Source organism: Ovis canadensis, chromosome 23 (assembly GCF_042477335.2).
Source record: "Ovis canadensis isolate MfBH-ARS-UI-01 breed Bighorn chromosome 23, ARS-UI_OviCan_v2, whole genome shotgun sequence".
Classification (NCBI taxonomy): Eukaryota; Metazoa; Chordata; class Mammalia; order Artiodactyla; family Bovidae; genus Ovis; species Ovis canadensis.
The window spans coordinates 55,278,430-55,291,098 of record NC_091267.1 but is presented as its reverse complement, the minus strand read 5'-3'; the positions used below and the strand labels follow the sequence as shown (position 1 = coordinate 55,291,098).

The following is a 12,669-nucleotide window of genomic DNA, read 5'->3' as shown; positions in this document are numbered from 1 at the left end:
CAAACCTGCTTTCTTGAGTAACCATTAAATTACAGGGGTCTCCCATATTTTTCTATTTACAATCCCCTAGTGGGATAGACTGGAGATAGCAATGGCAACCCATTTCAATGCTCTTGCCTGGAAAATCCCATGGACGGAGGAGCCTGGTAGGCTGCAGTCCATGGGGTCGCTAGGAGTCGGATACAACTGAGCTACTTCACTTTCACTTTCATGCATTGGAGAAGGAAATGGCAACCCACTCCAGTGTTCTTGCCTGGAGAATCCCAGGGACGGCGGAACCTGGTGGGCTGCTGTCTATGGGGTTGCACAGAGTCGGACACGACTGAAGCAACTTAGCAGCAGCAGCAGTGGGATAGACTACACCAAAGCTTTTGACTGTGTGGATCACAAGAAACTGTGGAAAATTCTTCAACAGATGGGAAAACCAGACCACCTTACTTGCCTCCTGAGAAATCTGTATGTGGGTCAAGAAGCAACAGTTAGTACTGGACATAGAACAACAGACTGGTTCCAAATTGGGAAAGGAGTACATCAAAGTTGTATATTGTTACCCTGCTTATTTAACTTATATGCAGAGTACATCATGAGAAAAGCAGGACTGGATGAAGCACAAGCTTTAATCAAGATTGCTGGGAGAAATATTAATAACCTCAGATATGCAGATAACACCACCCTTATGGCAGAAAGCGATGAACTAAAGAGCCTCTTAATGAAAGTTTAAGAGAAGAGTGAAAAAGTTGGCTTAAAACACAACATTCAGAAAACCAAGATAATGATGTCTGGTCCCATCACTTCATGGCTAATAGATGGGGAAACAATGGGAACAGTGACAGACTTTATTTTCTTGGGCTCCAAAATCACTGCAGATGGTGACTGTAGCCATGAAATTAAAAGACACTTGCTCCTGAGAAGAAAAGTTATGACCCACTTAGCATATTAAAAAGCAGAGACATTACTTTGCCAACAAAGGTCCATCTAGTCAAAGCTATGGTTTTTGCAGTAGTCATGTATGGATGTGAGAGTTGGTCTATAAAGAAAGCTAAGTGCTGAAGAATTGATACTTTTGAACTGTGGTGTTGGAAAAGACTCTTGAGAGTCCCTTGGACTGCAAGGAGATCCAACCAGTCCATCCTAAAGGAAATCAACCCTGAATATTCATTGGAAGGACTGATGCTGAAGCAGAAACTCCAATACTCTGGCCACCTGACTTGAAGAATTGACCGAGTGGAAAAGACCCTGATGCTGGGAAAGATTGAAGGTGGGAGGAGAAGGGGATGACAGAAAATGAGATGGTTGGATGGCATCACTGACTCAATGAACATGAGTTTGAGTAAGCTCTGGGAGTTGGTGATGGATAGGGAAGCCTGGAGTGCTGCAGTCCATGGGGTTGCAAACAGTCAGAGACAACTGAACAACTGAACTGAGTGGGATTAACTGGGCTTCCCTGGTGCTCAGATGGTAAAGAATGTGCCTGCAATGTAGGAGATCTGGGTTCAATCCATGGGTTGGGAAGATCCCCTGGAGGAGGGCATGGCAACCCACACCAGTATTCTTGCCTGGAGAATCCCCATGGACAGAGGAGCCTGGCGGGGTACAGTCCATGGGGTCACAAAAAGTCAGACACAACTGAGCAACTAAACACAGTAGGATTAACTATTTAATCACCTACTCTGTCCCTATCGGACTGGCTAATGGGGTGGATTACATTATTGATATTAGTCCATTTTAATACAGTAAGTAAATAAGTATATATTTCAAAAACCACTTCTGAAAACTTTCTGAAAGCAATAATTAAGTGTACACAAATTTAAGGATCTTATTCTTGGCATTACTTACTGGTTAAATGATTATGATACTCCAGTGCAAAGGGCTAAACCAGCTATGAAAAAATAGTATTATAGATCAGAGGTTTACAAACTTTGTATTCTCAGGACTCTTTTATACTCTTGAAAATTATTGAGTGCTCCAAAGTTATTTTGCTTATGTGTGCTACATCTTTCAAAACTTTGAAAATTAAAACCAAGAAATTTCAGAAATATTCATTATTCCACATATTATGTACTCTCTAAAAAAAATATAATGTGAGAGGAGAATGTAAAGGCAAATAAGGTATTAGAATTAAACTAAGGATGGTTTTGACCCCAGGAACTACCTGTCTTGGGGACTCCAAGTCTTGGAATTCCCAGGATCCCCAGCTCACACTTGGAGAACTAGCACTGCAGATGAATACCATTGCCCCAGAAAGATATTAACGACATGTCAACATTTTATAGCAGTGCATGTATTTAAAATGACTAATATTTAAAACTGCATACAATTATTTTAAAAGCCCTGGAAAGAGAACTGTGGTGTAAGGAGTGGTGGTCTCTTGGTGAGATTATGAACAATTTGTGTTGTTTTTTTTCTTTGTGCTTGTCTGCATTTTCTCATATCTTTGATTGCATTACTTGGGTAGTAAGAAAAAGATAGTTATTTTTAATTTGAAGATCCTCTTTGATATGCTCTAGAAGATCAAATGTCGGTTGAGCTTCCAGGTGGCAATCAAGTGGTTCTGGACCTGTTTTGGAATTGAGAGCTGCAAGGGTTATTATAGTGGCTATTTTATTTCACCAATGACCAATGCAATAGCCTCTTAGTAGGGTTTGATAGGCTTCCCAGGTGGTGCTAGTGGTAAAGAACCCAACTACCAATGCAGGAGACATTAACAGACTCAGGTTTGATCCCTGTGTTGGGAAGATGCCCTGGAGAAGGGTATGGCAACCCACTCCAGTATTCTTGCTTGGAGAATCCCAGGGACAGAGGAGCCTGACAGGCTACAGTCCTTGTGGTTGCAAAGAGCTGGACATAACTGAAGCGACTTGGTACAGCACAGGGTTGATGACAGGGTCAAATGTCACCACTTCACCTAAAGTGATTCATTCAATCATCTGATGTAGATGCATCAGTTGACTGTCAAACCACCACAGTGAAGAGGTTTCCTATTGCTGATAACAAACACTGCCTTAAAGCAACATCCATCTATTTTCTTACGGTGCTGGAAGTCCTAAACTCAGGCTAGATCAGAAGAGCTGTACTCCTTCTGGAGGCTCTTGGAGAGACTCCGTGACCTAGCTTCTAGAAGCTACCTGCATTCCCTGTCTTGTGTCCCTTTCTCCATCTGCAAGGCCAGCAGCACAGCATCTTCAGGTGAATAAACACACTTCCCTTCCACGCTCGCTCTCCCTCAATCCCCCGCTTCTCTCTTCCTGTTTCTCAGCTCCTCTACACATCTCCTTCTCACTCTCCCATCGCAATATCTGTAACTTTATCATGTTCCCAAAGTTCCTCTTCCTATGTAAATTTACATGGACAGCTCTCAGGGATTAGGATGTGGACATCTTCGTGGGCTGGGGGAGGGGTGGGGTGGGTGGAGGTAGTGAAGCTAGGGGAGGGGGAAGTTGTCCTGCCCAGTATAGAGGGACAACAAGGACAATTGTAGCTTCTTACCTCTGGGTCTCTCCTCACTCCAGCCAATCTACCCCAGGAGACAGAGAGCAAAAGGGTCACCAAGGCACAGTGCTGGGTGCCCCCGGTAAGCACTCCAGTTGGTCTGGAGTCTCCACTTTGGAGCTTCCTTACCGGTGTGTGGGCAGATCGCCCAGTCCTGCCCATGGGAGGAGGAAGCTGGGCTTGCCTGGAGGAGGCATCCAGCCTGTGCATCACACGGCCCAGTGGAGACAGGAAAACCACTCTGTGTCCTGAAATCAGCCAACTGCCCCAAGCTGGGTACTCCGGTCTGGAATCCACCACTCCCCTCTTCATGCTTTGCACCCAAGAGACACAGCTGAATTTGCGGATTTGATGGATCTAAACTAAAGGGAGCCAGTCTACCAGCCTCTCAGCTGCCCTGTGGGGGTAAGATCTAGGGATGGGAAGGCCCTTTGGGGAGAAGCCTCCTTCCCCATCCTCGCCCTGCTCTTCCATCCCTGCTTTGTGATGGGAATTACCAGGAAGCTCTCAAAAGAAAACACTGAATTCCAAAAGCCTCTCAACTGTTCCTGTTTTAAACATAAAGAAATGTAGAAAATCTTGAGGCTATTTCTGTTTTGTTTCAAGTTCTTAAGATCCTCCTAATTCCCTCTGTGATGAACGGCTGTGAATCCACCAGGCAGGACACCCAAGGGAGCTCTTCAAAGGCTCAGGGCCCAGCAAACCTCCGGGGAAGCTGCCGGCCCACCTGCTGGGAGAAAATGCTGTTTTGGCAGATGTTTGCACGGCACTATCAAGGGCTATTGAGAGATTTACAAATCATTTTGGAAAGCTCCTAAGGCCTCTCAAATCATGAGTAAACACTACTCATGGCTCACTCTTGCCTACCAGGTTAGGTCCAAACTCTGTAGCTTCTTTAAAATACTTTTCAACTGTTTCTTTTTTAATGATTACAGAAAATTTAAAAATTATGGAACGTCATACTCACCCCAGGCCATTTTAGCTTCTGGAGATTGCACCTCATTTTATGTGTATTCCTTCTTTTTTAAGTCACATGCAGTGACATGCTTGTGAAAATTGAAATGATAAGAATACTTCACTGCAACATGCTTTTTCCCACCTGGCATATCTAGAACATCTTTTCATGCTACTAGATTTAGATCTTTATACAAATACTCTCCATAAAGCCAAGGTGTTCTATTTGCATGCTTCATTCTTTTCCATTCCTGTATTCTGCACATTTTTCCTTTGGCTTTGTATAGGATTCGTTTTTCCTTGTTGCATAAACCCTATCCACTTTTTTTCTAAGTTTATTTTATTGGCGTATAGTTGATTTACAATGTTGTGTAAGTTTCAGGTGTACAACAAAGTGATTCAGTTATACATATTATTAATATCCATATTTTTCAGACTTTTCTATTATAGCCTATTACAGGAGATCAGCCCTGGGATTTCTTTGGAAGGAATGATGCTAATGCTAAAACTTCAGTACTTTGGCCACCTCATGAGAAGAGTTGATTCATTGGAAAAGACTCTGATGCTGGGAGGAATTGGGGGCAGGAGGAGAAGGGGACGACAGAGGATGAGATGGCTGGATGGACTCGATGGATGTGAGTCTGAGTGAACTCTGGGAGTTGGTGATGGACAGGGAGGCCTGGCATGCTGTGATTCACGGGGTCGCAAAGAGTCGGACACGACTGAGCGACTGAACTGAACTGAACAGGATACTGACTCTAGTTCCCTGTTTTCTACAGTCGGTCTCTGTTGTTTATTCATTCTATATGTAATAGTTTGCATCTGCTAATCCCAAACTCTTAGCCCACCCCTCCCAAACCCTCCTCTCCCTTGGCAACCACAAGTGTGTTCTCTAGCCTGCAAGTCTGTTTTGCAGGTAAGTTCACTTGTGTCGTATGTTAGATTCCACATATAAATGATATGGTATTTGTCTTTCTCTTTCTGACTTACTTTACTTAGTATGAGCAGTCTTCATTGTCTGGGAACCTTGCTTCCACTCTGAAACTCATGGGTATGAACTGAGAGGCGAATGGTTCCAGGGCAGGTAAGAGGGGACATAAGACTATCACAGCTTGTGCTGATGTTTTTATCCCATGGGGAGACACAGCAATTCTGAGACAAGAGTTCTTTCGAGACTTGAGCTGGGGAGGGCTAACCATAACAAAATAATTGAAACAACAATAAAACCAACCCACACCAAAAAACCCACAGGAAGGCAGTTGGTTTTCTACTTTTCCATGCTTGCCAGCATCTGCTTGTTCACGCTTGGAATTAGTGATGTTTTTGGATTTCTACTTCTATGTCTGAAATGGAGCAGGAGCCTATGGTCCTTGTCCCCCATGTCCTCTGCCTGCCTTCTGTGGGAAAACTAGCCAGAAAATAAGTTAATCAGAGAATGAGAATATGCAGAAGCAAGGAAAACAGTTAAGAGAGACCAAATGATAATAGTTTAGTCATTAAGCATAGTCAAGGACCTTTGGTTCCTCCTCCACGGCTACAGATAATATTCTGAGCTATATCCTGTGAGCTGTCTTATAGGTACTGAAACCCCCACCAGGTAGAAGTTAAACTGTATGATGACCTGCCTGTAACCATGACACAGCTGCCACAATTCCTAGAACTGGCCTCAAGGAAATGGGAACAAACTGACCATGGAATTGAAGACTAGCTGTCACACTGATGACCAATTTCAAGGCGACTATCAGAGCTGTGATGTTTCTGCACATAGTCCCCACCCTCAGCCTATACAAGCTCTAGCCCACTGATGGTCAGAGGAAAGAGTGGGCCTTTGGACAGAAGTCTATCCTCCCCTCAAGTTGTTAGCATCCAAAATAAAGCAAGCTTTTGCCTCTTTATTGCCTTCTGAGCAGGCAGCAGCCGGGCCCCACTTTTGGTTACATGTTGGGAGTACACTTTTAATGAAGATGTTTCTTCATGAAACTTCCACCACGTGCTAACTTAAGTCTAAGGGCCAGAGCTTCTTGATGCTTTCTGGAGGACAAACTGCTCCTTCCACCATATCCAGCCTGTGGTGTCACTAATTCAGGGAACCAGAAGGCTTTAACAGGGCTTCCATCTGAAGTATCTCTGATTAGACTGTACCGTTCAAGATTTTCTGCTCTCTGCCCTTCAACAATGGCTTCAGCTTTTTGCCTTCAAGCCCGTCAGACTTAAAAGTTCTGAGATTTTTCTTTCTTCCTTCAAGCTCTTTAAAATACAGATGTCACATTCATCTCTTTCGTTTTATAATATCATTCCCATCTCACAAAGCATGTTGCTGTGATTCTCTTTCCCTTTTAGGAAAACAGAATTTTTGTATTCTCCAAATATTCCAGTTGGGATGGTTACACAGTAATTTAATTGAGATAGTTAAAAATATACTACTATAATTTATTTTAGCAAAACTGCTTACATAAGAATGTTTGCAATGATACAATATTTTGCCTTAAATCACTAAAACCTACATGCATGGATATTCATACATTCCTTAAATTCTTACGGACATTAATAAAGACCTGACAGAGGATTTGTGTGCAGAATAAATACTTTCTAAAATCAATCAGTAATACAAAGACAACACAATGAACACTTGAGGACTTTTCACACAATAAAATGTACAAATAGTCACTAAACATATTAGCAGTGTTCAAACTCCCCAGTCATGAGTGAAATGCAAATTAAAAGCACAGGAAAATACCACTACATATCCATCAAAACTGCTAAAATTGAAGACTGACAAGTTAGTGTCTCCAAATCTACTTTTCACCGCTGCTGCTGTGTCACTTCAGTCGTGTTCGACTCTGTGCGACCCCAGAGACGGCAGCCCGCCAGGCTCCCCCATTCCTGGGATTCTCCAGGCAAGAATATACTGGAGTGGGGTGCCACTGCCTTCTCCAGTGCATGAAAGTGAAAAGTGAAAGTGAAGTCGCTCAGTCGTATATGACTCTTAGTGACCCCATGGACTGCAGCCTGCCAGGCTCCTCCATCCATGGGATTTTCCAGGCAAGAATACTGGAGTGGGATGCCAGTGCCTTCTCCAGTACTTTTCACTGTTTAAATGCTAATGCTTAAACTCTAACCTTTTTAGCCATCTGATTAATTGGGAATTATTTAAATTTTAAGGTTTGAAAAGGATTTTTTAAGAAGTTGTGAAAATGCTTTTTTTCAAAAATACAAGAAGATAAGACTACCTCATGAATTTTAAAAAGTCAATTTCCCCTACATAAAATTTTGGGCTTTTCTGTGTCACAGATAGAATAAAAAATATTGTTAACTTTTTGAGACCTCATTACTGAGGAGACAAGGCTAATTTTTGTCTTAGAAAAAGGCTGTTTCCCCCCAATGAGTATTTTACCATTTTGCCACCTGCTCAAGTAAACACTGGTGTTGGAGTCATGTGGGAGTGGAAAATAAAAAATTAAAAATAAATCACTTATCACACATTTCACTCTTATTTTTTCTATAAAAATATAACTCTTTATTAAATAACATGCACAAATATCAACTAGTCATTTATTAAACAGATATGATTTAGAACAAGATTTAAAGAAATACAAATCCTTAGGTACAATTTAGTATCTTGTTCATGATATTTGAACAGTTAAAAAAAAAATCACTGATTAAACTAACCATCCTTTTATTTCTTTCATAATCTTATATCATTTTAGGCATAGACTTCATTCCAAGTTTTTTTTCTAGCATTTCAGAGCTTCAGAATATCTTTAATATCAAGAGCCCTTAACTACTTACTTAAGTATAAATTCCTCCGGACAAGGCATTCACTTTTTTTTTCTAAGCTATTCCAATTGGCTTCGAGCCACTTTACAGAGGAAATCTGCAGAAGCAGAATCATGGCAGACAGGCTCCAGCAACTTGAGGTACCGTTGAAGAGGGAGAGAACTGTGGTTAGTACTAAGACGCTGGGGTGACTAAAAAACGCCAGATTTCTGCTTGTTTGGTTTTTCTCTTCTGCAGCTTGTTCTGTTTGGCCAAACAGTGATTTTTTTTTTTCCCCTGTCCCCCATCTCTGGTTGAACCATCAGAACAAAATGCTGTATGAACTTCCCCTTCTATTATTTTCTGTGACTTCAATGCTCAGTAATCTGTTTTTTTTACTTTTAGGCAAAAGTATAAACACAATTTGCATTAATTTTTTCATATTAAAAAGTATTGCTTTTATAAATTAGCTTTTAATGTTCCCAGCCTTAATAAACTTAACTTCAACAAAACCAGTGCTTTAAAATCTACCCTGCCTTTCTTGGCCTCATTTATCCAATAAAAAAGGCCAAAATCTTTCATCTAAATTTCTAAAGACTACTACATCCAATCTTTATAATAAAGTCCTTGCACTGTGTATTTTTCACATGTGCTGCTTTATTGCGCATGCCAAGTACAGTATGAATTAAAATATAAACTGAAGTAAAAATTCAAAACCCCTAAGCTTAATATATACCTTTGCACTCAAAAACTTCAATTTTACATTCTTTCCCATTAGCTGGGACTTCCAACTTCCTAGCTGAATTTAAATCACTTTATTCCTTATATATTTTTTACTTCTACTGGAATAAAAAACATCCAGTATTATTTTATAATTTAAGAAGGTATTATGGAAAGTTCTGTAAATTTTATTTCATATACTTATGATCCATTTTACATATAACCTAATTTTCTTTCCAAAAATGTTTAATAAGTTTAGCAGCAGGTTTCAAATCTGAAATATTCCTGAACATTTAATTGACATCATGTTATAGGAGAAACTGGACTTTTTCTATGTATATTGCTAATTATTTTACTAAAAAACAGCATACCAAATCTTACTTTAATTATAAAATTCTGAAAAGTATATGTTTTGCATCTTGATACAAGGAAAAAATACAACATATTAATTTTTCATAAACATTGCAGAGGTCAACAGGAATATGCCCATTGCTTTTACTTATTGTGACTACCAAGTATTTCTTTCTTGAGTACTCAGTTTTTATTTAAAAGTGCAAAGGTTATTAAGCTTAAAACATTATATTTGAGCAATGTAAAAAAGTTTTACAATGATTTAACATGACCAATAAAATTTATTAAACATATTTACATATATTCACAGATTCTTTCATACTTGAGTATTAAAATAGACATTTACAATTTCAGAATTTTCATTCAAAGGCATTTTTTTGGGGGAGGGAGAATAGGCTCTATCGTGAGATGAAGAAAGAGCTGTTTCTTTGCATGACTAATTCTAAATAAAATGTCCAACATAGTAAGCCAAAGGTCCTACCCTGGGAGACTGGTATGAAACACCTTACACTACCGCCAGGCATCACTGTGGAGAGGGTTAAATTATAGGAAGCATGCAGCTAAGTCACAGTCTCTACAATTCTGTGATGGTAACAAGCTAATGCAGACACGCATGCCTTATTTAAAGGTCCTGCTACCTCAACACACTATCACTACACTCCATACCATACAAACTACAACTTTGGTCCAATAAAACATTAGACAAAACAGTTTTACAATTATCTCTTTGTATATGTTTTGACTACCAATCCCTTTGTATACATTTTGACCATTAATTACAAGATTTACATCTGCACAATATGTATAAAATAAGTTATTAAAAAGGAAGACAATATTAAAACTTTCAAAAAGAAAGCTATACAATTAACTTACAGATAAAATAAACTGAAGAAATTTTGTGCCAAGTTTTCCTTCCACATTAGAAACTGCGCCTTTTAGTTTGTTGATCTATCTTAGCAGACTGTGACAGAACCTGAATACCCGCAGTCACCTCGTACACAGAGCGCTAACAGCTTCCAGCGCCATTAGCAGCCCCTCTGTTCCCTACTCAACTATGACATCTGCCAACGGGCTCCAATGTGAGTCACCTTCCACCAATATAAATAGTAGTTTTCAGTTAGAAACTGCTTGGATCTAAGATCCAAAATAATTCTTTTCATTTTTAATAAAATGACAGTGTTTACTACATCACCAACTTTAGTTGAACTTTACTAACAATTGTGAAGGCATAATATCGTATTTTTGTCAAAAGGCAGCATTCCACAGCGTAACACTCTTGAGCCTCACTTGTTTAAGACACCATCAGGAAGTAACGGCTGCTATATAGGAGTCAATTCAAAGTCATCGTTAACATCAACCAGGGGAACGTAAAACTCTTGAATTTCATAGATGCTGATAGATTTATAGGTGGCAGGATCAAGTTCCTGGAGTTTGAGCTGCCATTCTAACCTCTGGACGGCATTTAAAGCTGCAGCTTCATGCTGTTGCCTCATTAAAAGACAGGTCTATTTAAGAGAAGAGAAGAATTGATTATTTATTAGAAACTGCTTTGTTTAAAATAATTAATCTCATGCATTGTTTCTTTAGGGAGCAAGATGGATATACTAGGGTATGTGAAGTTTCTAAGTTGTGTCCATTTCTGGTTTACCCTGTCTTATATCTGTATCCATACACCAAACCTTTCTGGGCCTGTGACTTTATACTCATCTAATAGACTTCAATTTGAAACTGTTCTTTCAAGCAATAAAATTTCAAATTGTCAGAAGAATTATGAAAATCTAAGGAAGAGTGATTTGTAAAAATAATTCAAGCCAAATAATTTTCTTTACAGACTACTGGCAAAATAACATTTCTTCTCTCCCTGTTCTTCCCCTCCTCTTGTACAAAGGATAACAAGCATGAAGACCCCCCTTTAGAAACAGCTTTTTCTGTGGCAGCTGCACCTCTGATACTAAACTGGACTCAAAAAGTGGGGGGTGGGGGTCCTTTTCTTCATTTATCTTCCAAAGTGCGAACAGCATGAGGATTCACAGCTTACCATCTTTCGTTTCCTAACCACTCCTCTATCACACAGCAATAGTTCCTGTTGATGAAGGGGAAGCATCCAGTCAAAGTGAACTTCTAAACATACATACCTTTAATTTGTCAAATTTATCATCCACATCTTGTAACCATGACATGAACTGTCTTGCATTAAAGCGATCCCTCACAGAAGTTTTACTGTCATCAGACTGAAACAGTAAAAATAATTGGGTATTACAAAATAAAATAACCTACTTTAAAAAATCTATATGCCACTGTAACTTTTTATAGTATATTTTACTTTTAAAGGAATGATGAAAGTATATTTCAAAAAAAAGATAACATCTAACTGAGTATTTAAACAGGCTGATAAAATATTTCCATACTGAGCTGATTAGTTATTAGAATTATTAGGATGTTGAGTTTAGTAAGTAATTACTACTGCTATGTGAGTCAAAACGTCTCAAAAGGCATGTCATATGATGTATTAAATGCCTGTGACCTTCTTAACATATAACTGATCATGAAACTCATTTTAACGTGACAGTTGGCTCAGACCTGGTAAACAATCTGCCTGCAACTCAGGAGACTCGGGTTTGATCCCTGAGTGGGGAATATCGCTGGAGAAGGTAATGTCAGCCCATTCCAGTATTCTTGCTTGGGAAGAATGGCCAGAGGAGTCTGGAGTGCTGCAGTCCATGGGGTCGCAAAGAGTTGGATGCAACTGAGCTACTAACACTCTCGCTTACCACACGTTGGGAGGAAACAATACCACGGTCGGTCGCAGACAGGGCTCTGGGGCTGGTGCTTCTCCCAGGACTGATTCCTTTTTTTAGGACCTATTCTTTGGAGAGTTTATACGGAAATACTATACCGACTCTTAGTAATACCAGTATTGGTATTTCTTTAAGATAGGCAATATTCAAAGGTCAGCGTTGTATCCTATTGTGTAATCTCAAATTGATTACATACTCCTTCAATTTTCTATTCTGTAAATGGGGTTAAGAGCATCTCTTTACATATTGTTTGAGAACTGACTTGTAAAGGCCTCATTCTAATGCCCAGGCAATAGGCAGCACTGGGCCCACCAGGCAGCTGCCTCCATAACTGCCCCACCCAACCTGACCACCAGCACCGCTACAGGGGTAACCAGGCCTCAGACAGTCCCACTACCACACTGCCCACATTCTGACCTGTGACCACTTTTGCCCTGGTCTTCAGGAAAGATGTGTTGACCATTTTAAAATTTATCATTCAATGCTTTTTAATATTACAAGTTTATCTGGAAAATGAAGAGGTCTGAAAAGAGAATAGCCTATCTAAGCAAGTGGACTTGTTCCTTAGACCCTCTGCAGCTCTGTTCACCTGGACAAGCCT

The 12,669-nt window shown here is 39.9% G+C and overlaps 1 protein-coding gene across 3 annotated transcripts in view; it reads right to left on the bottom strand.

Annotated features, from left to right (window-relative positions):
• Positions 1-7,936: 7,936 nt before the first annotated feature.
• The window catches only part of ANKRD12 (ankyrin repeat domain 12), a 98,748-nt gene continuing 94,015 nt past the window's right edge, over positions 7,937-12,669 (bottom strand). For all 3 annotated transcript variants that reach the window (XM_069568635.1, XM_069568636.1, XM_069568637.1), the window contains 2 exons: positions 11,406-11,501; positions 7,937-10,775 (listed from right to left, as the gene is read on the bottom strand). In XM_069568635.1, coding sequence (XP_069424736.1) covers positions 10,590-10,775; positions 11,406-11,501 — 282 coding nt within the window. In that variant the 3' untranslated portion in view covers positions 7,937-10,589. The remainder of the gene's footprint in view (positions 10,776-11,405; positions 11,502-12,669) is intronic.